This window comes from Canis lupus, chromosome 7 (genome assembly GCF_011100685.1).
Source record: "Canis lupus familiaris isolate Mischka breed German Shepherd chromosome 7, alternate assembly UU_Cfam_GSD_1.0, whole genome shotgun sequence".
Classification (NCBI taxonomy): domain Eukaryota; kingdom Metazoa; phylum Chordata; class Mammalia; order Carnivora; family Canidae; genus Canis; species Canis lupus.
Genome location: NC_049228.1, coordinates 66,303,078 through 66,330,381, shown reverse-complemented (window position 1 = coordinate 66,330,381; position 27,304 = coordinate 66,303,078). Strand labels below are relative to the sequence as shown.

At 35.9% G+C, this 27,304-nt stretch overlaps 1 protein-coding gene across 1 annotated transcript in view; it reads left to right on the top strand.

Moving 5' to 3' along the window:
• Positions 1–27,304, top strand: part of MIB1 (MIB E3 ubiquitin protein ligase 1) — a 136,886-nt gene that overhangs the window by 33,880 nt on the left and 75,702 nt on the right. Inside the window, exons 5-10 of the mRNA XM_038543674.1 lie at positions 316–382; positions 1,967–2,171; positions 13,340–13,523; positions 20,351–20,495; positions 22,269–22,402; positions 26,519–26,626. Of these exons, the coding sequence (XP_038399602.1) occupies positions 316–382; positions 1,967–2,171; positions 13,340–13,523; positions 20,351–20,495; positions 22,269–22,402; positions 26,519–26,626 (843 nt within the window). The remainder of the gene's footprint in view (positions 1–315; positions 383–1,966; positions 2,172–13,339; positions 13,524–20,350; positions 20,496–22,268; positions 22,403–26,518; positions 26,627–27,304) is intronic.

Below are 27,304 nucleotides of genomic sequence, written 5' to 3'. Positions count from 1 at the left end.
TTTGAACATTTTAAATAATAGGTATTTGTTGAGGTCTTATGTGTTTTTGAAAATATTTTAATGGTAAAGATCCAGACATTTTAATTTTGAACTTTAAAGGTAAGCTCAAAGTAAATGAAGTATGACCTATCTGGAGATCAGGATTTTAATTTTTGATGGATACTTTCAAGAGCAGTGTTTAGTGTGATTGTTAACCTAGAGCTACTCTTAACTTTTGCTGAGGGTGTATTCTGAATGAACATTTTTGCCTATTTTAGGTACTGAGCTATACTTGAAGTTTTCAAGCGTGATTTTTCTGGTTTCTTTTCTTCTTAGTCTGATCTCAAGTGTGTCCAGGATGCCAAAGGAGGTTCTTTCTACAGAGATCACTGCCCTGTGCTAGGTGAGTCAAGAGACTAGTGAAAATTACTAAATAGTGTATCAGAGTTTGTGAAATCAGAAAATGTTTAAATTGGATTTAAAAAAAAAGTTACTTAAAGATATAACTTTTTCGGTTTTATTTTGGTTTTTAAAGCATTTGTTCTTATTTTTTAATTTATATAGACCCTGAAAAAGTTGTCATGTCTTGTGAATTGATATACCACTTTTATGTCATAATACATTTGAGTCCTTTGTCTTTTAGTTATAAAATAATGTTGAAAAATTGTGTTAGAGTTATCAGTATCTCTTACATATTAATAATAGAATCTGGCAATTTAATGCTTATAAATTCCTTAGAATTTTTGTAAAATTGCCTTCTAAATATAAAAGTAGTTAGAAGATTAAGGTTATATAATAATTATAATTTTCATCTGTCATTAAAAAAAAGGATAAGAAAAAAAAAAAAGGATAAGAAAACAAAACTATCTTCATATTGTAGATTCTTTATTGTTGCCACAGTAAACATTTACCACATTCTTCTAATTAAGGCTTTAGTTTTTGAATGCTCGTCTTTTCATGTGAACTCTGTGTTTCTCTTTTTAAATACTTTGATTTCCCTTTTGGCCAAAAAATGCTGTTTTCCTGCAGGGTATCCTGATTTTTTTTTTTTTAAAGGATATTGTAGAAGAAATACTTATATTTTGACAAGGTCATCCGTTTTTCTTGCTTTTAGAAAACTTCCTTGTTTTGTGTCTTGCCTTCACAGGAAAAGTGTAGAATCAACATACATACTTTGGATTCCTCATTGTGGTAGTTTATGATTATGAATCTTTTATCCCAGAACTAGCTTTGAAAATATTTTAGGGAATGGGCTTTTAAATATTTAAAAATGTTCTGTAAGAAAAAAATCACAAGGGCCATTTGGTAAAAACTAGTACTAAGTCATTCAGAGAAGAAAACAATTTCAAGGTTCTTTCAGATTCTCTAGTTATTATGGCTATTGTTACTTATTGAATCTCAATAACTGTCTAATTGTAGTGTAGTTATTGCAGGGATAACCAACAAGTCATCCATACAGAAAAATGACTATTTTTAAACCTAGAACTTTGTACTTTTTTTTTTTGAACTTTGTACTTTGATATAGGGTTGCATAGTCTAATAGATTTGTTTTTGTTTTTTTTTTTTTTTAAAGACTTTTTTTTTTATTTATGATAGTCACAGAGAGAGAGAGAGAGGCAGAGACACAGGCAGAGGGAGAAGCAGGCTCCATGCACTGGGAGCCTGATGTGGGATTCGATCCCGGGTCTCCAGGATCGTGCCCTGGGCCAAAGGCAGGCGCCAAACTGCTGCGCCACCCAGGGATCCCAGTCTAATAGATTTTACACTTGTTCAGTTGCTGTTACAAATCATCAGATTATTTTAAGTTGTGAGTCTGATTGTTTTCTTTCTTAGTTTTAAGTTCTCTAGCTCTAGAATCTGATAAAGTATAGTCTCAAAACATTTTAAGATTAGATTAGATTAAAATATCTAGAGCTTGTTCTTTAAAAAATAATGCAGTTGCATGATGTTGCTGTGGTTTTCCTTTGTCAACTCTCTGCAATTACAGGTGAACAAAATGGCAACAGGAATCCTGGTGGATTGCAAATTGGTGACCTGGTAAATATAGATCTTGACCTAGAAATTGTACAGTCTTTGCAGCACGGTCATGGAGGATGGACTGATGGCATGTTTGAGACTTTAACTACAACTGGAACTGTTTGTGGCATTGATGAAGATCATGACATTGTAGTACAGTATCCCAGTGGCAATAGGTTGGTGATATTTTAAAATTTTTAAATGGCCAATAAAGTTAGTATATAGAGGAAAGAGCCTTAGAGGAAGCAAATTATATGCTATAATTGAAGATTCCTTAAAGCTAGCTCTGAGTAGATAAAAATCCAGAATATGTTGGTAAAGTAGAGGGGAACAAATGTTTTAAGTGTGTGTGTGGTATGTATGTGAATTTATATATTTTTGATACATGTTCTGTGCACTTTTTTCCCCCTGCTGGGGCAGAATACATTGTATCAGTGTTAGGTCAAATATAGCTAAAATGTTCTTTGTTCATAATGGACTGTATCAATTTACCTTGAATGAGAAGAATAAAATTAGAACTCTGGCCTGTTTCCAGAGTCCTCTCTTGGTAACATAGCTTTTTGTTGCCACAGATGTGTGCATGCACCAGTCCTTATTAGCAACGTATAATTGCATGCATTTTCTCACTATATCTTTGCACATACAACTTCCTCCATGCAGAATACCTTTTTCTGCCTCTTTGTCTGGATTAATCCTCTGTATCCTATAAATACTAAGTTTATGTGTTTGGGGAACCTCCTCTCATATTCTACTCTACATGGTATATATGCATATGCTATCTTCTGTTTAGGTCTCCTGTTATTGTTGAAAATGATGATTTGTTTTACCTCTAGGTTGCAGGTTTCTTGGAGCCTTTCATTTATTTGCTCTTTTAAAAAATTTATATATATATATATATTTATATATATTTGCTCTTAAGGCCTAAAATATATTCAGTTTACTAGTATAGTTGTAATTTAAAGCAAAAGCAGTAAATTGAGTAATTGTCAAAGCTTTGTTACTTACATATACATAAAGAAACTAACTCATGGAGATTCTTCAGTGGAAGAATTACTTGTCAGAATGAAGAAAATTAATGTTAAGTTGCTTACGAGATTATAGAATTAGCTCTAATTGTGTTTAAATCTTAAGGATACACGTGGTCATACCAAGAGATGAAGAAAAAGCATTGACAAAATCCAACTCTTTTTCATGATAAAAACACTAATTAAAGTAGTAATAGGGAACTTCTTCAGCTTGGTAAAGGGTGTCTATGAAAACCCATAGCTAACATCATACCCAATTGGTGAGAGATTGAATGCTTTTCCCTTAAGAACAGGAACAAAAAAAAAAAAAAAAAGGAACAGGAACAAAATAAAAATGTCAGCCCTCTCCACTTTTATTTGGTATTGTTCTAGAGGGACGGTTAGGCAAGAAAAAGGGACAATTAGGCAATAAAAAGAAAGAAATAAGAGAAAAAAAGGAGTTAGACTATATTTATTCACAGATGACATGATCTTGTACACAGAAAAACCTAAGGAATCCACAAAAAACTATTAACTGATAAAATGAGTTCCCAAAGTTGCAGGATACAAAATCAATGTAGATAAGTCAATTGTATTTTTGTATACTAGCACTGAACAATTTGAAAATGAAATTAAGAAAACAGTTTCATTTATAATAGCATCACAAAGAATAAAATACTTAATTGGTTTAGCTCAAGAAGTGCAAGACTTGGAGAGCCTGGCTAGCTCAATTGGTAGAGCACGTGACTCTTGATCTCAGGGTCTTGGGTCCGAGCCCCACACTGGATGTAGAGATTTTTAAAAATTTTCTTTATTTAGTTGAGAGAGAGTGAGTGTGTGCACATGTGCACAATTAGGGGGAGGGGCAGAGGGAGAAGCAGATTACCCACTGAACAGGAATGCTGATGTGGGGCTCAATCGGTGACTCTGGGATCATGACCTGAGCTGAAGGTAGATGCTTAACTGACTGAGCCACACAGCACCCCTGTAGAGATTATTTTTTTTTAATTTTTATTTTTTTAAAAGATTTTATTTATTCACGAGAGAGAGACAGACAGACAGACACAGGCAGAGGGAGAAGCAGGCTCCATGCAGCGAGCCCGACGCGGGACTCGATCCTGGGTCCCCAGGATCACGCCCCGAGCCAAAGGCGGCGCCAAACCGCTGAGCCCCCCCCGGGCTGCCCTAGAGATTACTTAAAAAAAAAAAAAAAAAGTTGGCAGCCTGGGTGGCTCAGCGGTTTGGTGCCACCTTCTGCCCAGGGTGTGATCCTGAAGACCCAGGATCGAGTCCCGCATTGGGCTTCCTGCATGCAGCCTGCCTGTGTCTCTGCCTCTCTCTCTCTCTCTCTCTCTCTCTCTATCTCTCATGAGTAAATAAATAAAATATTTAAAAGTTAAAAAATAAAAAAATAGTGCAAGACTTGTCCACTGGAAACTACAAAACATTGTTGAAAGAAATTAAGGAAAACCTAAATAAATAGAAAGATATCTCATGTTATGGATCAGAAGGCCTGATAATTGTTCAGATCTTGTGTATTAGTTTCCTAGAGTTGCCATTACAAAGTGCCACAAACTGGGTGGCTTAAACAGCAGCACTTTATTCTTTCACAACTTTGGAAGGCTAGAAGTCTAAAGTCAAGGTGTTGATGAGATTAATTCCTTGCAGAGGCTCTGAGGGAGAATCTGTCCTATGCTTCTCTTAACTTCTGGTAATTATTGGTGATCCTTGGTGTTCCTTGGCTTATAGATGCATCACTCATTTCTCTGCCTCTGTCTCCACATGACCTTCTCCTCTTTGAGTCTGCATGTCCCTGTGTCTTCACGTGACCTTTTTTTTTTTTTTTTTTTTTTTTCCTCCTGGGTACAGATTTTAGTTTGAAATGCATTTAAATCAGTCTCTCATCGGTCAGGCTCAGTTGTATAAAATTATTTGAGACCAAGAGCCACATAAACAATCCCCCAGGCCCACTATTTTATTTTGGGCAAGTCAATATTTGTAGCTTAACTATCCATGAGGAAAGAACCCTGAAGAGACATAGAAAGAAGTTAGCTGAATTCATGAGAATTCTAAAATCTTTTACATAGAAAATGACCAAAGCTGATTTCACATGACTTATCAGGATACCACTCATTGGATTTATGGCCCACCCTAATCAAGCATGACTTAACTTGATTATATCTGCAAAGACCCTGTTTTAAATAAGGTCACATTCAGAGGTATTGGGGATTAGGATTTCAATATATCTTTTTGGAGGACATACTTCAGCCTATAACACATGGCAGTTTTTCTCAAACTAGTCAAATTTAAGGCAGCTCGTATCAAAACCCTAGTGCCTATTTTTATAGAAATTGGCATCCCAATTCTCTATTTCATATGGAAATTCAAATGACCCAGAATAGCCAAAACAATTTTAAGAAAAACAAAATTGGAGGACTCACGCTTCCTAATTTCAAAATTTATGATAAAGCTACAGTAACCAAGACAGTATATTATTGACATAAGATAGACACGTAGGGCACCTGGGTGGCTTAGTGGTTGAGTGTCTGCCTTTGGCTCAGGGCGTGATCCCGGGGTCCTGGGATTAAGTGGTGCATTGGGTTCCCCGCCGGGAGCCTGCTTCTCCCTCTGCCTATGTCTCTGCCTCTCTCTGTGTGTCTCTCGTGTAAATAAATAAAATTTTTTTTTAAAGATTTTATTTATTTATTCATGTTAGTTACACAGAGAGAGACAGAGAGGCAGAGACACAGGCAGAGGGAGAAGCAGGCTCCATGCAGGGAGCCCAACGTGGGATTTGATCCCAGGTCTCCAGGATCGCGCCCCGGGCCAAAGGCAGGCGCCAAACCGCTGTGCCACCCAGGGATCCCAATAAATAAAATATTTAAAAAAAATTATTTGATTTTTTGACAAGGGTCCAACTCAATTCAATGGGAAAGTCTCTTCAGTAAATGATGCTGACAATATATGCAGGCATAGCTTGCAGATATTGTAGATTCCGTTCTAGACCACTGTAACAAGACAAGTCAAATGAATTTTTGGTTTTCCCATGTGTATAAAAGTTATGTTTATACAATACTGTAGTCTATTAAATGTGCGATTATACTTTAAATACTTTATTGCTAAAAAAGTCTAATTATGATCTGAGCTTTCTGTGAGTTGTAACCTTTCGGTGCTCACGTTAACGTCTATGGCTGCTGCCTGATCAGGGTGGTAGTTGCTGAAGTTTGGTGTGGCTTTGGCAGTTTCTTACAACAGCAATGACGTTTGCTGCACTGATTGACTCTGTGGCATGCAGTGCTGTTTGACCCACAGTAGAACTTCTTTCATAGTTGGAATTAGTCTTCCCAAAGCCTGCTTTTGCCCTGTAAACCAAAATTATGTAATTTCTAAATCCTTTGTGGTCATTTCAACAGTCTTCACATCATCTTTACTAGGAATTAATTCCTTCTTAAGAAGCCACTTTCTTTGCTCATCCATAAGAAACAACTCCTCATTTGTGAAAGTTTTATCATGAGATTGCAGCAATGCAGTCACATCTTCAGGTTCCACTTCTAATTCTAGTTCTCTTGCTATTTCCACCACATCTCTAGTGACTCCCTTCCATACCTCAAGAGAAGTCTTGAACCCCTCAAAATCATCCATGAGGGTTTGACTCCACTTCCTCCAAACTCCTGTTATTACAATTGATATTTTGACCTCTTTGCATGAATCACGAATGTTCTTAATGGCATTTAGAATGGCAAATCCTTTCCCAAAGATTTTTGATTTACTTTGCCAAATTCCATTGAAGGAATCACTATGGTAGATACAGCGTTACAAAAATGTACTTTTATTTTTATTTATTTTTCATTTAATTTTTATTTATATTTTATTTTTGAAGATTTACTTATTTTAGAGGGTGAGAGGATGAGGGGAGGGGACAGGGGCACAGGGAGACAGAGAATCTAAATAGACTCCATGTTGGCAGGGTGCCCAATGTAGGCCTCAGTCTTACAACCCTGGGATCATGATTTGAGGCGAAATCAAGAGTTGGACACTTAACCAACTGAGCCACCTAGGTGTCCCCCAAAATGTATTTTTTAAATTCTAAGATTTGAAAGCCAAAAGTATTCCTTAATCCATGGTTTGCAGGATGGACATTATATTAGCAGGCATGAAAACAGCATTCATCTCATTGTACATCTCCATTACAATGGGGTTGGCCATATGCATTGTCAGTGCAATAAAATTTCTAAGGGATTTTTTTTTTTTCCCTGAGTAGTAGGTTTCATCAGTGGGCTTACAGTATTCAGTCAGCCATATTGTAAACAAACATGCAGTCATCCAGGCTTTATTATTCCTTTTTTAAAATTTTTTTAAAATTTATTTTTATTTTTTTATTATTCCTTTTATAGAGCACAGGCAGAGTAGATTTAGCATAATTCTTCAGGGCCCTAATTTTCAGAATGGTCAATGACATTGGCTTCAGCTAACGCCACCAGCTGCATTAAGCCCCTAACAAGAAAGTCAGTGTGTCCTTAAAAGCTTTGAAGCATTGATACTTCTCTTTAGCTGTGAGAAGTCTGGATAGCATCTTCTTCCAATAGAAGGCTGTTTTGTCTATATTGAAAATCTGTTGTTTAGCATGAATTACCTTACCAAGATCTTCTGGATCACTTACTGCAACTTTTTTTTTCTTTTTAAAGATTTTATAGGTTTATTCATGAGAGACACAGAAAAAGAGAGGCAGAGATATAGGCAGGGGGAGAAGCAGGCTCCAGGGGAGGCTCCTGTGAGGAGCCTATGCAGGACTCGATCCAGGATCCTAGGATCACGACCAGAGCTGAAGGTAGACGCTCAACCACTGAGCCATCCAGGTGCCCCTCTTGCTGCTACTTCTGTAACAGTACTTGCAGCTTCACCTTGCATTTTGATGTCATGGAGATGGCTTCTTTCCTTAAACCTCATGAACCACACTTTGCTAGCTTCAGACTTTTCTCCTGCAGCTCCCTCTCTCAGCCTTCACAGAATTAAAGAGAATCAGGGTTTTGCTCAGGTTAGGCTTTACCTTAACGGGATATTGCGGCTGGTTTGATCTTCTATCCAAACTACTCAAACTTTCTTCATTTCAGCAATAAGACTTTCTTCATTGCATGTGAACACTTAGAGGCCATCGTAGGGTAATTAATTGGCCTAATTTCAGTATTGTTGTTCTCAGAGAGTAGGGAGGCTGGAGGAGAGAGAAAGATGATAAACTTCTGGTTTTTGTAGCAGGCAAACACAAACATTTATAGGTTAACTTCTCTGTATTATATGGGTATGGTTTGTGGTTCCCCGAGTCAATTGCAATAATATTGAAGATCACTGATCACAACAAAAGAACAAACAAAAACAGAGATCACTGGTCACAGATCATCATAACAAATATAATGAAAAATTTTGAAAACTGAGAATTACTAAAATATGATAGGAATTGAACAAATGCTGTTGGAATAATGGCATCAATAGCCTTGCTCCCACAAGGTTGCCACAAACCTTTGATTTATAAAAACATCGTATCTATGCAGTGCAATAAAATGAGGTATACTCATACAAATATCTGATCATTATGTTGTACACCTTAAATTCATACAAATATATATCTGATCATTATGTTGTACACCTTATACTAATATAATGTTATATGTCAGTTATACCTCAAATAAATAAATAAAGCTGCAATGAAAAGAAAACGGTGTTGAGTCAGCTAGTTATCAACATGGAAAGCATGAAATTGGACCCCTGCTACACACCATATAGAAATAGGACATAAAAAATGGATCACAGGCCTAAAATGTAAGAACTAAAACTATAAAATTTTTAGAACAAAACATAAGTATAAATCTATGTGACCTTGGATTAGATGATAGTTTCTCACATGTGACCTCCAAAGCAAAACAATCAATCAAAGAAAAAGTGCGTAAATTAGATATCATCAAAATTGGAAATTTTGTGTTTGAAGAAAACTATCAAGAAAGTGAAAAGGAAATTTCACTTTCACCATGGAATAGGAAAAAATATTTGCAAATCATATGTCCGATTTGGAAATTGTATCTAGAATATATAAAGAACTCTTATAATTTATCAATAAAAAACAACTCATTTAAAAAATGGGCAAAGGATTTGAATAGACATTTTTCCAAAGAAAATATGGAGATTGGGATCCCTGGGTGGCGCAGCGGTTTGGCGCCTGCCTTTGGCCCAGGGCGCGATCCTGGAGACCCGGGATCGAATCCCACGTCGGGCTCCCGGTGCATGGAGCCTGCTTCTCCCTCTGCCTGTGTCTCTGCCTCATTCTCTCTCTCTCTCTGTGACTATCACAAATAAATAAAAATTAAAAAAAAAAAAAAAAGAAAATATGGAGATGACCAATAAGTGCATTGTGTTAGTTTGCTAAAGTTGCTGTAACAAAATACTACAGATTGAGTGGCTTAAACAACAGAAATTAATTTTCTTACCATTCTGGAGGCTGGAAGTCCAAGTTCAAAGTTCCATCAGGGTTGGTTTCTGTTGAGACTACTTCCTGGCTTGTAGTAGGTTGCCTTCCACCTCTTCTCTGTACATGCTCAGAGAAAGACATTTCCCACATCTGTTCCTCTTCTTATAAAGATTAGATTAGTGCCCCACCTTTATGACCTCATTTAATCTTAGTTATTTCCTTAAAGGTCCAATTTCTTAATACAGCACAGTAGGAGGTAGGAGTTAACACCTATGAAAATATGCTCAACATTATTAGTTACTGGGGAAATGTAATTTAAAACCACAATGAAATACCACTTCACAAACTAGAATGGCTAGAATTAAAAAAAGTATATAATTAAAGTGTTGGTGAGGGTGTGGAGAAATTAGAACCATATCCTTATACATTGATAGTAGGAATGTGAAGTGGTCTTGATGCTTTGTAAAACAGTTTGGTAGATCCTCAAAATGTTAGAGTTAGCATATGATCCAGCTGGTCCACACTTAGGTTTATACTCAAGATAACTGAAAACATGTGTCCACACAAAAACCTATATGTGAATGTTTATAAAAGCATTATCCATAACAGCCAAAATATGGAACGACCCACATGTCAATTAACTGATGAATGGATAAACAAAATATGTATCAATATAATGGACTATTATTCAGTTATAAAAAAGAATGGAATACTGACATGTGCTACAACATAGATAAATCTTGAAAGTATTAATGCTTAGTGAAAGAAGCCAGTCAAAAAAGGTCACGGATTATGTGATTTATATAAAATATCCAGAATAGACAAAAATGTAGAAATGAAATATATTACTAGTTGTTAAGGGCTGCGGTGAGGGGTAAATGTGAATCAACAACTAATGTTTTGGAGTGTCTTTGTGGTGATGAAAATGAAATTAGATAATACTCGGGTGTACAAGACCGAATATACTAAAACCCCTGAGTTTAACACTTTAAATTAGTGAATTGCATGGTATAGGAATTAGATCTCAAAGCTGTTAATAAATAGGAAAGGAAACAATCTTAAATTCAGATTAGTATGTAAACATTTAGTGTTACTTTTTACTAACATTTCGTGTTACCTTGTTTGTTGTTTGGAAATGTTAAATTGGGATTATTACTTGCCAAATTCTTGGTCGAAATTCTTTCTCAGGCAATGTGTTAATAGTGACTTGACATTTGAATTCTAGAAAATAATTTGTTGCTTTTTTCTTTTTAAAGATATTTACATGAGAGAGATACACAAAGAGGTATGACCAAGAGCATGAGTGGGGAGGACAGGGAGAAACAGGCTCCCCTCTGAGTAGGGAGCCTGACATGGGGCTCTATCCCAGGACCCCAAGATCATGAGCCTGAGCTGAAGTCAGGCGCTTAACAGACTGACTGACTCAGGCACCCACCCTGTGGTCCCCTGCTTTGAAGGGGTTTCCTTTTTTGGTTTGGGTAGACAAAACCAGAAATAACTGCATTAAAATGTTGTGAATAGTCATGATAGATGAGTATTCGGGGTATTCTGAAGGTGCAAAAGAAGAGTGCTAATTTCAGTGAGGCAAATCAGAAGAAACTTCAGTGAGAGACAGTTATCTTTGGAGCAAGTTTAAAAGATGGAGTCCATGTCCATCAGGGAGGGAAGCACCGTAGGCAGAGGGAAGGACTGGAAGAAGTAGTGGTGTGTTCAGGCTGTAATAGGTCTAATAAATGTTGGAGTATTGGGAACAGGGGAAAAAGCTCGGTGATTGTAAGGCTAAAAAGGAATGTTTGCATATCTGATATATTTTTTAAGGATTTTATTTATTTGAGAAAGAGAGCAGAGTGTGAGAGAATGTGAGCAGGGGAAGGGGCAGAGGGAGAGAGAGAGAAGCAGGCTCCCCACTGAGCAGGGAGCCCAACCCGCTGCTGCTTGATCCCAGGACTCTGGGATCATGACCTGAGCCGAAGGCAGGTGCTTAACTGATTAAACCACTCAGGCGCCTGGCATGTCTGATTTTTATTCTTAACTGGTAGAGGCACTTCTTTCTCTTTGTGGTTGCTTTAGAAATAAAAGTTTACTTGATTATGGGAACTTAATAAGTTTTTATATGTTATGATCTCTCAGTTATTTATATGCTGATGACCATTTGAATTAAGGGGAGAGGGAATAATATGCCATATCATAAAAGCTTATTTGGGGAACCTTTCTTCTATGGAGTGACGTAATAAGGCTGGGGGAAATGTGTTATATGTTGTGGTACGTCTATTTTATAAAATATTAAGTAGTCAATAAAATGATGGTTATAAAGATGGTAGCAACATAGAAAAATGCTTATGTGCAGCAAAGAAGAAATCAGAATTCAGATTTGTTTTGAGACGGTGATTACAATTATTTGAAATACCCATGTGTGACCAGTTAAAACTAGATACAATTTTTACCCATGAGATTATTAATGGTATGGTGAAATGGTCACTCTCTAGGGCAGTTTGGCTCTATCGAAATTATAAACAAATGGATACTGTGATTCGGTGGCTTTTTAAGAATCACTAATGAAAAACTGACCCCATGTGCACAAAGATGTACATATAGGGATGTTCTTTAAAGTATTGTTTGTAATAGTGAAAATACTTTATTATTTATTGACTATTTATTTATTTATTTATTTATGATAGACATAGAGAGAGACAGAGACAGAGACAGAGACACAGGAGGAGGGAGAAGCAGGCTCCATGCCGGGAGCCCAACGTGGGACTCGATCCCGGGACTCCAGGATTGCGCCCTGGGCCAAAGGCAGGCGCCAAACCGCTGAGCCACCCAGGGATCCCCTATTTATTTATTTTTTAAAAGATTTATTTATTTATTTATGAGAGAGAGAGAGAGAGAGAGAGGCAGAGACATAGGCAGAGGGAGAAGCAGGCTCTTCGTAGGAGCCCGATGCGGAACTCGATCCTGGATCCTGGGATCACAACCTGAGCTGAAGGCAGCTGCGTGACCGCTAAACCACCTAGGCATCCCTTGAAAATACTTTAAATGATAGTAGGAGAATGGCTAAATGCATTAGTGTATAACGTTGCAATGGACTACTGTAGCCATTTAATTGAAAAAAGTTGATTTATATCTATGACACTGAAGAAGAGATACTTATAAAATCTCCTGTTTGTGAAAAAGGAAACAACTGTCTGTCTACATTATAAGTATTAGCTCACTAAAAGAAAATCTCAAGGATACACAGTGGGATATTTTTGTCCTGATTTCATTAGACTTTTTTTTTTTTAATTGAAGTGTGGTTGGCACCACAATGATATTAATAGTGGTTAGTAGTGGGATAGGGAATGCTGATCCAGGTCTGTTTGTATGAAGTAGAAATTTTACTTTCACTTTATGTTTCTGAAATGTTTTAGTATTTAACAATGAGTGTGTATTGTATAACAATTTTTAAAAATATTTTTATTTATTTGAGAGAGAGTGAGACAGAGCAGGAGCAGCAGGGAGGTTTGGGAGTTGAGGGCCAGAAGGAGAGGGAGAAGCAGACCCCTCGATGAGTAGGGAGCCCGGTGCAGGGCTTGATTGCAGGACCCTGAGATCATGACCTGAGTTGAAGGCAGACGCTTAACTGAGCCACCCAAGCACCCTTATAACAACTTTTAAAACATGCAAGGTTAAACTAGACAGAAGTATATCATTTTATTGCAGCTAAGCCTTTTCTTAAATTCAGAGAATAAAATTATAAAAAGAAATACATATAATTCAGGATGTCATTGCAAAGGATTGCTTTACTCTGTTGATGTGTTACAGGATTTTTTTCCCTTCAGTATTTAAGAAGGTTGTATTAAAATTAAGTAAACTTACCCATTTTGAGTTTTGGCTTGATTTTTAGGTGGACCTTCAATCCTGCTGTTCTCACTAAAGCAAACATTGTTCGAAGTGGAGATGCTGCTCAGGGTGCAGAAGGAGGTACCTCACAGTTTCAAGTGGGTGATCTTGTACAAGTTTGTTACGATCTGGAAAGAATCAAACTTCTACAGAGAGGACATGGAGAATGGGCTGAAGCTATGCTCCCAGTAAGTATATCTAAAATAGTTTAAGACTCGGAATAATATAGTTTTAGACTAGGAATTATATTATGCTTTAGTAGTTTTTAAAAAAATACCTTAATTTTGGAAACTAAATGAGCATACTCCTCGGAGAATTGTATTGTTCACTGGCAGCTAGGCATACTTAATGCCTTTTATTTTCTAATTTATTCCAGTTAAATTAGCCCAGGAAGGTCCAAATATGGCTACAGTTAATAGTTTTTGCAAGATTTGTTAGTGGAGATTGAAATGTAGGTAGAAGGCAACAGAGACTTTCCTGATACTTAACTCCAGAATGAGAGGTACGTGCTCATCCAGTTACTAGCAGTGCTAGACCACTGCTGCTTTCCTCACTTGGCGGTCCGCCTCTCTAAAACTCAGAGAGTGAAAGAACAACTCTGAATGTGTGCCTTCTGAGGTGGCTTTGCTCCCAAAGAGTTACAGTTTAATATGTAATTTATTTATTCAATACATTTTTCACCAAATCTTCAGCAACAACAGAAAAATTTGTTCTTCTCACTTTGCATCCATCCTCTTTCTCCATCTATACCTTGCTCTTCTGTTCTTCCTGCTGCCCTCCCATACTTACTTGCCCTATATCCCATTTCCTCTCACTTTGCTGTGTCCTCCTGTTTAGTCCTCCACTTTGCTACCCCTGCTCCTGTCTCATCCAGTTACAGAACTTGTCCTCTCCTGTTCCTCTAGTCCCATCCCATTCAGTGCCTCCTCCTTGTACCAAATACCTCCCCTCCCATCCATCTTCATGTCTCATCCCGCCAACCCTGCTGTGTTGTCTAGTGCCCTGTCCTGGTTAGCAGCTCCTCTACCTGTCTAGCCCCATCTCCTGGCTCATCTAACCCTCTGCCCCCTCTCATCCTTTCCAGTGCCCCCTCCCTTCCTTCATGTATGCCTTACTCCTTCAGCAGATATTTTCATACAAACAATGTGGCTATTAGGCTTCAAGGATGTAATAGTGAATGAAACAAAAAGAAATCTATTGTTATGGTGCTTTCATTTGAAGACATTTCATAGTTTGCAGATGCTGCTGACATTTTTTTTTGCTTTAGTTAGATAGCGACTGATAGCTGTATGTTTTACAGGAGCTGTATTTTAGAATCTTTATTTTTGTCTAAAAAATTAATTTGTATATGATCTTTTTTGCTTTTGATATCAAAGTTGGTTAAAAAAAAGTATTGATTGTCTTTAAGCCTCACTATAGTATAGTGTTACCTAAATGTAATCTTTTGATGTACTTTCATAGGAGCTATATACACCATTTTAAGGTTGTTTTTTTTTTTTTTAGGTCAAGGTGTTTTTGTTTTTTCCCCTTAGCTGTGTCATCTTATATATAGCAGCTTATGTGTTTGGAGTGCCCAGTTATTCTAAGCACTGTGCTAAATGATGAATATATACATACATGCACACACATATACATGTGTACACACATAAATACATATGCAGACTGTTTGTCCTAGGAATATTATAAACAGGTGGTGGTATGACCTCTTTGTTTTAAGGATGAGGAAATCAGAGCTAAGATTCTGAGCTGAAATTGGAACCCAAATCTGTTTTACTTCTTTTTGTTTTTTTTTAAAAGATAGATAGATAGATTTATTTATTTATTTATTTATTTATTTACTTATTTATTTATTTATTTATTTATGATAGAGAGGGAGAGAGAGACACAGGCAGAGGGAGAACAGGCTCCATGCCGGGAGCTCGACACGGGACTCGATCCCGGGACTGCAGGAACGTGCCCTGGGCTAAGGCAGGCGCCAAACCGCTGAGCCACCCAGGGATCCCCGTTTTACTTCGAAGCCTAAATCGTCTATCTCCATAGTAGGCTGCTATATAAGCAAAACCTGTAGATTATATCTAGAGGAGAATTCTGGGATTCCAGTGGTGGTGGCATAGAATTTTAATATTCCCAAATCATTTTGAGAAAAATAGTCAACAACTAGATTAGCATACCCAAAAAAAGAAAGACACAAATATCTATATCAAAACCAGGTAACAGAGTAGCCTGTCGAACCCTAAAATATGAATGAGTAGTGACAAAACATTGACTGCTCCTAAGACAACAGCTGTTTGTCTGGCAGCAGAGAGAATGGAGCATTGGCTGGCCCTGAGAACAGGGGTGCTCCAGCATAGTTAACAAGTATTCATTAGCTAGTGTAGGTAGACTATGTGGAAATGATAGCTGACCCGGGGAGGGTTCTTGCAAACTACATTTTGGGGTGAGGGTAATAGGTCCATGCTAAAGTTTGAAGGAGTTGGAGCAACCTGGGTCTGTAAACACTCAAAACTAACCAGCCATAGTGCTCTTCCTGGGCAGAGCCCTCCATTAAGTAGAGAGTGCTGAGAGTCGAAACTAAATTTTTAGGATAGAGACAGTCGGGGCAAAGGAAAGATATAAGTTGGAAGGGATCATAATCAGATCCCAATACACAGTTATTACTGAAAAAAAGACAGTAAGGAATAGCATAACTTCTTTATAGACAAATGAAAGTACACTAGAAAGATATGCACAAAAAACTAAGATCTAATGATTCAAAATGAGCTAACAGAATGATAAAAGATGAATGAAGAAAATGGATCATGATTAGAAATGAGGTAATAGAACTTAGGAAAGAATTAAAAAGAAAAGGAAGATAATTTCAGAAAAATGAGTAAGCTTGACACAACACAGATCAAATAAATATGACAGGTAATACCCTAAGAAGAACAAAAGGTAAAAAGGGGAGGAAAAACTCAAAATAAAAAAGATGAAAGTATTTCAGGTAAAGTGACAGATATAGAGCATCTAATAGATGTATATTAGGAGTCCTTGTGGAAAAGGAAAGACAAAAGCCAAAGCAAAGGAATTAAACAACTGCACTAATTTATGATTCCAGAAAAAATGTCCCCGAATTAAAAGATTTAAAGCTAAATATGAAAAGGACCCATTGCATACCTGGGAAAACTGAGAACACAAAACACTGAACCATATTCTGATAAAATAACTGAATCTTCAGGAAAAGAAAAAAATTCTTTGATATCTAGGAAAAAAGGTCAAGTTTTACTTATAAAGGAAAGAAAATCTGGTCTCAGTGCTTTATGATTTCAAATGAAATAACATTTAAGGTATTCAAGGGACAAAACTGAAAGCTAAGAGTTTTATATATAACCAAGCTGACTTTAAAGTATAAAGCTACAAATTGATATGAACAATTAAGAATTCAGAGCATCTTGTTCCCATTAGCTTTTTCTGATTAATCTATTAGAAAATGTCTCAGGCAACCAAGATGTCGGGAGAGAGATCAACTGAAGGGGCTGATAGTGATCATTAAATATGTATGTATTCGTTGAACTAAGATTAAATGATAGTTGAAGGGGTAGGGCTATATAATGGTTATATGCTCTATCAACACAGATTAAGTACAACTGTCAAAAAATGGAGTGGGAATGAAGGGAGCATATGGAAAGTTTAGTAAGCTGATTGCCTTTTAGTTATTCACTGGAACTAAATACTATTATTTTAAATCAAAATCTTGAAGGAGAAAGAAGGTAAGGGTAAGACCATGAGTGACTAATTTCAGTATTGTACATACTGGGGAACGAGTTGACTCACTCAAACACTCTGACTCTTTTTTTTAAAGAGGGATAAAGTTTTATATGTATATAAATTATATATTAATATTATTATAAATATAACTATTAGGACAATGCAGAGTTTATGTGGAAAGAAAGCAAATGGTGGAAGGATTAACCATTAAGTTAAAAAACATGTTTTTTTTTTTTTTTAAACCGTGTTTCATATCTAAAAAAGGAATGTAATATAGGGAATAAAGGTAGAAGGAAAATGTCTTTGAATATGTCTTGTTTTATAGATTTGATTTGAAGCCACATAACTATTTTATGTAATTATAAAGCAAACTTAAATTCCTTAAAGTGGAAAGTAAAATGAAGTAAGTAAACCTAAATGTGTATCTTATTGGCATAACCATACAGAGAGAAAAGTACAAGTAATTTTGAAACACAGTAATTTGTCTTTGTGTCTTTTTAAGAATATACTCTAAAGAACTGCATATAAAAAGCAATTTTTAACAATTTTTAGAGACCTTATTGTTTGTGATAGTATTATTATCCTGAGATTGTTGTATGTGTGAGATGACAAAAAAACAAGTGAGTAGTTATATGGTAATTTTAATTCTGTTATCCCTGGTGACCTTGAGAGCCAGAATGATCAGAGTAGGAAAAGGTGATACAGATGTAACATAAAAGAGGCTACAAAAAACCCTGTAGTCTTGAGTTTGAATTGGAAAAGTGTTTTTACTTATGATTTATTTTATCTTTAAGACAAAACACCCTCCCATCACTATTTCCTAGCTCTGCCCATGAAAAGACCTAGAAACAATAACCATTCTAGTAACAGTAACCAGCCTTCATGCCCAGATTACAGTCTTGAAATAGCCTTTCCCTCTGTAAAGAAACAGTCTTGGAGAAGTGGCTAATTCTAGCTCTTTGTCAGGAAGTGAACAAGATGAGCCTCAGAACAGATAGCAATGAAGCTATCAAAGATTTCTAGATCATGTTAAAAGGATCTAGCAGCCAACTTGGAGTGCTCCTTATCAAACAAATGCAGAGACAGATGAACTTATTAATTATACCAATAGCAAAATTGAGATTTTAAGAAACTTCATAGGACAAATAACCCTGTTTCTTCAACAAATAACTGGAAAAGAAAAATATATGTATAAACTTTATTTGAAACTTCATTTAAGCAGACTGAAAAAATTTACCATTTATGAGGCAATTGGAAATTTGAATGCTGGTATTTTATGATATCACAGAATTAATTGATAATTTGGGAAGGGTTGGTAGTAGTATTGTAGTTTTGTTTTTTAAAAAAAGTTTACATGACTAATAATACAGGAAGGGAGAATAGGTAGGGGAAAACAAGATTGGCCATGAGCTGAAAATTGTTAAAAATAGTTGATGGGTACAGATTCAAAATACTATTGTGTACTTTTGTATGTTTTAGACTTTCCACAATTAAACATTTAAGGGGAGGGCAGCCCCTCTGGCTCAGCGGTTTAGCGCCACCTTCAGCCCGGGGTGTGATCCTGGAGACCCAGGATCGAGTCCACGTCGGGCTCCCTGCATGGAGCCTGCTTCTCCCTCTGCCTGTGTCTCTCTCTCTGTCTCTGTCTCTGTCTCTGTCATGAATAAATAAATAAAATCTTTAAAAACAAAAACAAAAAGCATTTAAGGGGAAAAAAAAAACAAAGAATGCAGCCTCAGAGTTTGAGATGATGGAAAATTTCAAGAGAAAATGTCTAATTAGAAGTTAAAATTGATGTAAGAGGGGAGGGAGAGGGATAAATAAAGTTAGAGATGTATATTTTGGAGTTTTTCGAAATAAGGTGATAGTTGTCAAAGTGGATTAAACTTTTAAGGAAGAAGAGTAAAAAACTAAGGAATAAAATTTGGGTGAGTGAATAGATTTAGGAATCTGAAAGAGGACAGGAAGCCAGGGAGTAGAGAAAGAGAAGGAACAGGCAGAAAGGTTAGACTGTCATCTGGAAATCAAGGGAATAGTTTCAAGTATTTGGGGTCAAATGCTGTGGAGAGGGTAAAGGATAAAACACTGAGCGGCAGTCTACTTTGTGTTAGGAAGTAAGATCTTATCACTGTTCTTTACCAGTTTTCTAGTGCTGTGATTTGCTATCCTGTTGTGCTTAAGAGAATGGGTTTTAGACTGGAATTTGAAATTGGGGCTAATAATAAGCACTTTACTTTCTGGATTACGTATGTTAGGTGAGTTAATTCGTTTAAAGCTCTTAGAACAGTACCTGCCACATGGTAAGAGTTGCTGTTGATTGTGTTCTGGACCCAATTGCCCTCAAGAATATAAATACATTTTTTAAAAAAGATCTGTTTTATTTTGTTTTATTTATTTATTATTTAGATTTTTATTTATTTATTTATTCATGAGAGGCACAGACAGAGAGAGGCAGAGACAAAGGCAGAGGGAGAAGCAGGCTCCCTGCAGGGAGCTCGATGTGGGACTTGATCCTGGGACTGATCCTGGGACTCCAGGATCACGCCCTGGGCTGAAGGCAGGCGCTAAACCACTAAGCCACCCAAGGATCCCCTATTTATTTATTTTAGAGAGAGAGTGCATGGGGAGAAGGGACAGAGGGAGAAGGAGAGAATCTCAAGCAGACTCCCTGCCTCAGAGCATGGAGCCCCCACACAAGGCTCCATCCCACAACCCTGAGATCATGATCTGAGTTGAAATCAAGTTGGACGCTTAACCAAGTAAGCCACCCAGGCGTCCTCTTTTCCCATACATAATGGTACTATATTCTTTTGTCTTGGAATGAATATTGATTCCCTTTTTGGTTTAAGTATAGTTTGTTTTAGAAATCAGATTTTATTTTTTTAGGCTAGATTGATGATGACTTTTGGACTACTTGATTTACAAATTCTCAAGATGTAAGATATTATGGAGTTAAAAGGTTAGATATCAAAAAGCAAAATATTGTGACTTCTTATGAATGATAGACTCATTTGTTTTTCATTTCTTTTTGATTTTATATTCTTGTGGAAGTATAGTGGCTTTGTTGATGAAAATATTTTTTAAAGATACTCTTTAAAGTTTGCAGCTAACAAATATCCCATTTGAATATGTTGTCCTTTACCAATTTCTTCATTAGGAGCAAAGGAAAATTAATACTTTAAACATGTAAGAACAGATGATTGATTTCTTTATGGTATGTACTTTAGACTTGGGAACATGAACTGATTTTTTTTTTTTTTTCTTTTGAAAGACTTTAGGTAAAGTTGGCCGAGTACAACAGATTTATTCAGACAGTGATTTAAAGGTGGAAGTTTGTGGAACATCTTGGACATATAATCCAGCAGCAGTTTCCAAGGTCGCATCTGCAGGATCAGCCATTAGCAATGCATCTGGTGGTATGTTTGTGTTGTTGGGTATTTATTTATTTTTAAGATTTTATTTATTTATTCATGAGAGAGAGAGAGAGAGAGGCAGGTTCCCCGCAGGGAGCCCGATGCAGGACTTGATCCCGGGACTCCAGGATCACACCCTGAGCCAAAGATGCTCAACCACTGAGCCACCTAGGCATCTCATATTGTTGGGTCTCTAAAAGTAATATGGTTTACATTAGAACCTTCATTAATTCCTTGATTATCAGGTACAGCTAATGATGTGTGTTCTTAGTTTTCTCCCAAATCACATGACCTCACTTGAATGTTAACTAACATTTACACTTTCGCTAAAGGTTTTTTTTTTTTTTTTTTCATATAATGAATAGTTTTTGTTCTGGCTGAGGTATACTCTGGAAAATTTCCATAAATAGGTACTTTTTCTTGGGTGCCATATCAAGGGCTTTCCACATCAAATCTGAGATAACTGAAATTCAATGTTGTACTTTTTAGTTGGAACTTCTGCCAAGAAACATGACATTCTTAGACTGCTTTTTTCTCTTTTTATTTTCAACATTATTGCTAGCAGAAGGCTTTCTTCCTGGATATTTTTATATATCAGCCATGTTTTTTTCTTAGTATTTAATACTAATTATTATACTATAGAAATGTATAATAAGTAGAAAATCATTTTGAAATGTGAATAAGGTGGATGATTGGGTAGACTCATGACAGTCCCTCCCTGTGCTCCAGCTTTATATACAGAGCCTCAATTCATACTAGAACAAATTATAAGTTACTGTGTATTGTCATTCAGAAAAGAAGGTAGAGCTATAACTAAATTTTAAGAAAGTAAAGAGAACATTGGGTGACTGCCAACCTAATTTTATACGCTTTCTACTACTCTCTTGCTGTCTCTTCTTTCCTGATGTAATTTGCTAGTGTGCTTAAAATTTAAATCAGGTGGTATTTATTTCTTACCTTGAGGTTAGATGACATCACAGCGGGCTGACTACCTACAAATTCAAAGAATGAGACATAGTTAATATCCTGCTCAAATAATGTGGACTTGGTGTTGGTCCTCTGCCTCACTTTGTGATTGCTTTCCACTAAGTAGATCCAAGAATTAAGGAATAGAACTGCTGGGTAGTTTCTCTACTGATTAATGCTACTTAGAAAAAAAAATCTTATGAAAGAGTCTATGTAAATATATCCCTAGTTCTTTTTTTGTTTTAGTCAGTACGAATCAGGTGACACCTGTTGAAGTATGTTAACATTTAGATGACCATTTTCAACAGAAAGTTGATTTGTCCCTAAGACATTTCCCCACATATTATAGGGATTACATTGCTTTTGAATCATAATCAATGATTTATTGATTTCTTCTATGGTCTGTAGCATTGAGCTCCAAGAATCAATGTGGTATGTTAAAACCTGAAAGGAAGTTTGTATTGTTCTGATACTCCCATGGTAGTGTGTTCATTTGTGATTATCTTTGGTATGACTGCTAAATCTTGAATTGTTATTTGTATGTAATGCTCTACTTTTTCTGAAATTATAACTCGAAATACATTAATTGGAGAAAACTGGGAATACTTACAGGTTAGAATTTAATGCAGGTTTATATGGTAATTAAAACTTGCATGAGTAATAATCTGTAGTATAGTACAAAAATAACATTAATGATAGCAATAATAAAAAAGGAAAAGTATATATTACAGATATGTGAGTAATGCTTGTCTGTTAGTAATTAAGGTTTGAGATTCTTCTATGTTAACCACTTTATTTGATGCTTTACAGAAAGACTCTCTCAACTCTTGAAGAAATTATTTGAAACCCAAGAATCTGGTGACCTCAATGAAGAATTAGTTAAAGCTGCTGCCAATGGGGATGTTGCTAAAGTGGAAGATTTGCTAAAAAGACCAGATGTGGATGTGAGCATTTTAAAAATTATTTGAAGCATACACAAAAATCGCATAGTATAATGAACATCACACAGTTCAATAATTATTGGGATTTTTCCACATGTGCTTCATGTAGTCCTCCTTTGTTTTTCTCAGGTATTTTAAAGACAACACTGGACATCATTCTTCAAGTACTTTTCTAAAAGATAATGAGATTTTCTTATTTTAACACTGTGACCTTTTAAATTTATAATTGACAAAATTTACATTTAAGTTTTTTTTAATTTAAATTTTTATTATTTTTTTTACATTTAAGTTTTTGAGTGATCATTGTCCTTTCCTATTTCTCATGGAAATGTCCTCATACCATGTCTTTTAAATATCTTTTAATAAGTTTTATAAGCAGTGTTCTATACCTCTTCTCAAAACATTTAATCTAAACCTTTTCCAGTGAAAGTTGACTATTTTTAGTTTATAATGCAGATAAACTAGAGGTCATGCATTTTGTAAATCTTAATAGTTTATTTTTATCATTCTCACAAGCCATATTTTAGGTGGGCCATTTTAGTTCTAGTTAGTCATTCATTGGCTTTGTTATTGCTACTATACGGCACCAATAGGATGTTCAGTGCTGGCCCAGAGATTGTAATTGGAGTGGCACAACATCATATTCCAAGGAGCTCATGTGGCATTTCAGTTATTAGGGAGATGTCATTTGTGGCAGCGTAACACAGTGGTTTCATGATTGTGAGATATATCACAAATAATTTGTTTCAGATATCAAAGTACTAAATATTTTTTATATTCAAGCAGATTTACATTTTATTATACTTAATTTTTCTTCATTTAATTATATAGTTTTTTTAAAACTAAAATTTAAAATGTAGTTTTAAAGGGAATTTAAAGGCAAAAAATAATTATACAAGGTTCATTATGAAAAACATTCCTATCTCAGTTCTGTTGACTCATCCTTCAGGGGCAACTATTTTCACCTCTTTCAGTTGATTTTCTTCAAATGTTTACCTCCACATTTCCAATAACATACTTCTATAGTTTTCTTCTTGATTTTTGTGTTTTAGGAGTAATCTTTTGGTAATTTAACTGTGAAGATGAGAATTCAGCTTTCTTTTCTACTTCCAGCCCATTCCCTCCATGCACACACACATTCCTCTCTCAGCTTCTTAATGTGGTTAGGTTGTATGGTAACTTTGTTAAGATTAAAATTAATTGTGCATATTATTACTTAAATGACATTCATATCTGACCTGTGGATGGTGCTAGGTTGTATTTTTCTATATAACTATTTGCTTCCTTCATGTTCATAATTGTTCTTTTACTTAAAAATATTGATGTGTAATTTACATATAATGAAATACATGGATCAGTCAGTTTTGACAAATGCATACATCCACGTAATTCACACCCCTACTAGGTGTAGAACATTTCCTTTATTCCAGGAAGTTCACTTGTAGTTTTTCCTCAATCAGTCCCTCTTAACTTCAGACATAATTTAAAGTTTCTTATTTGTTTGTAATCCATATTGCTATAAGTAATTCTTCTGAAAACTTCTATAGTTGTCTAATCTCCAAGACATTCAGGCATGTAGTGTATCTGTTCATTTCTACTTCTGAAAGATGATAACATAGGAGAAAACATAGGTGACTTTGGGTATGGTGATGACTTTTTAGATACAACATCAAAGATATGATCTGTGATTTTGTAGGAGTGATAGTTTTGTATTTTACATTTAAGTCTGTGATTTGTGTTGGGTTAATTTTTATGAAGGGTATATGGTTTGTGTCTAGATTTTCCTTGGATTACTTCTGGCATTGGCCATTAGGTCTTTTTTCTTGGTCTGGTCTGACTCCCCAGAAAGGTCTCTTAATTCTCCTGCAGAGAAGGTGTAAACCTGGCTGCCAACCTCAGGAATAGTGAATAAGGGAAGAGGAACTGGATTCTCAGCATTCATCTGTAAATATTTACATAAAACTTCTGATTTTAGTACTTTGCCCCACTGATAACAGTGCTTGGTTTCTGTAGGCTAGAAATATTTTACTCTTTCCAGAGAATAAACTTTAAGGCTTCTGCTAGCATCAGGGTGGACCACTAGCTCAGCTGAGCAGAGTAGGGGAATCCAGGGATCTAAATGCTTTTTAAACAAACTATCAGCCAATATTTTTGTGTTTAGCACTAACCACCACATTATCCCCATATCAAGAGGTATCCAGTCAGTACCTGAGCTTTTTGATAGCATAACAATACCTACCTTCCTTGGTAGAAGGGTTGCTTCTAGGTTTTTCGTATAGCAGGTTTAGGGGCTGCATTTCAGCTTCCTGTATAGGTGCTTGCACCCGGTTGTGGGTGTGTTGTTTTTCTAGTTCTAATTATCTTTGTGGTTTGAGGCTTCAAGGAAAATAAAACTTTACTCTTGTTTTAGCAAAATGTTGAAAGGTAATGAACACAAGTGCTCATCCAACCTTTAATTAAAACACACTTAAAAGAATATACTTTTTAAAACAAGTTTTATTGATGTATAATTGTACTGAAAATAAATACATAAGGATATGGTCTTTAAGTCTCACAATACTGAAAAGCTGTTCTCTTGCTTATATATTTGCTCAGCTTCAGGCTCTTCTAATGGGATTTTTTTTTCCCTTTAGCTTCTTGTTTTTCATAGCATCCTCTTGATTTTTAGATATAAAGGATTCTTGAATATCTCTAACTGAAGTTTCTCAAAAGTTTTCTTTTTTTCTCTTGTTCGTTTCTTCAGTGTCTTTTTTTTCTTTCTTTTTTTGAGTTGTTTTGTGTGTGGTTTTTAAAAATTTTTGAGGTCTTCCTCAAATCTCTGATCTTTGGTTGACCATTGATATCTGAATAAGACCTTAAAAAGCTTACTGGTAGTTCTTTTTGCTTGGATAGGACTTAGTGACTGACTTTGCATTATGGTGGTTGCATGTGTGGAGCTTTTGGGGTCTTTAAATGCTGTCATGTAGAGGTCTGTTCTTCTCCATGACTATGCAGTTGTTCAAGAGAGGAAGGCATTTTTCTGTCTAGGGACTAGGAGCATGGCAGCCAATGTCCTGTCCTTGAGTTTGAGAAGAGTGCCCTAGAATGTGGCCATTTCACATCAGACTTCTGTTTGGGGTTTTTCTTATGTTAACCCTCTGATGTACTTGCTTTTGCAGGCTTTGACTGCGTGTGAGGTTCCCAGGTTTTGTATTCCTTTTCTCTATAAAGTCAGTCTGCTTTGTCCTTTTCAGACATGTGTTTTTATTGTATTCTGATGTTAGCTTTCCCTTTCTTACTTAAAAGCGAGTGCATGCGTGTGAGCAGTGGGGTAGAGGGGCAGAGGTAGAGGGAGAAGTAGACTGCCCACTGAACATGGAGCCCAACGCGGGGTTGTATCCCAGGACCTTGAGATCATAACCTAAGACGATGTCAGCTGCTTAACCAACTGAGCTGCCTAGGTACCCCCATCTTGTTACAGTCTTTTGGATGGGAGTGAATGGGGTGGGTTTAATGAATTATACTTAGCCTTGAGTATGTCATGGGGAAATTATGCATTTACACAACATCTGAAGTGAAGAAAAGGTTGGAAATTATTACTTTAGAATGTCATAGTTATGTATAGCTACCCTGCTAATTCATGTATGTATTCCTCATGATAATTTACTGACAATATTCAATATATTTGTTGAATTGAATTTATTTAAATAGTGGACAATATCTTTTCCAAAAGTTTTCCATTCACTTCATTGCTTTTTTCTCATTGAAATATAGACTCTGAGCTTTAATAATTCAAATAGAAGTAAATATACAAAACTAATAGAATTTACTTTTCTCCCTCAGTTCCTTTCTTTTTTTTTCAGCTGTGCAGATTGGCTAAAACAGTTGTTTCATAGCTCTTTGAACAATGGAACTTTCATCTTAAAAAAAGGAAAAAATGTCTGTTTCCTTTCTCTAAATTACAGAAAAGTTTCTGGTGATCTGTATACTAGGATATATGGCATACCAACCTAAATTATTTTCTAAGAATCATACAGTGTGCTAGATTTATTTATTTTTTCAATGTGCTGGATTTAAACCTATACTGTATATTGGCTCCTTGTGATTTGTGACAATCCTTCATCCTTTCTTCTCATTTAGGTAAATGGACAATGTGCTGGTCACACAGCTATGCAAGCTGCTAGTCAGAATGGACATGTTGACATTTTGAAATTACTTTTGAAGCAAAACGTGGATGTAGAAGCGGAGGTAATTAAGTTAAGCTTGAGAAATACTTAAGTAAAAATCAATGTCCTAGAAATGATACTTCTTTATTATAAGATAAATTGGTTTCATTCCTAAAATTTAATGATCACCTAAGGCTCTTCTGACTGAAAAGAAAAATTTGACAAGAGGTAACTTGAAGTATTTCTTGTTTTTCTCTGATCTCTTAATATTGTAGACATAATCCTAAGAGAAGATAGGAGTTGAGTTTTCCTTTACTATGGTTGGACCATCCTGCTGCTAGGAGCCCAGTTGGGTTCATCCAAGAATCATTCTGAAGAAGTTGAGGGAAGGGGGAATATATAGATCATGTAGGTCAAGATTTATACTGATCAGTGTCACTCAGAGGCCTTTTTTTGTTTTTTGTTTTCCCTCTAATAAGGGAATCAGTAAATTAGAATTTGTTTAGTCTTATTGTTGCTTGACCTAAATGTAGATCTTTGAAAATTTTACAGGACGTATTTATCATTATGTGTGTGTATATATGCTTAATTATTAACTAATTTTTAATTTGACAGAGAGAGGTAGCGAGCAAGAGAGAGCATGAGCAGGAGAGAGAGGGAGAAGCAGGGTCAGACATGGCGGGGCTCAATCCCAGGGTTCTGGGATCATGACCTGAATCATAAGCAGACACTTAACCAACTGAGCCACCCAGGCGCCCCT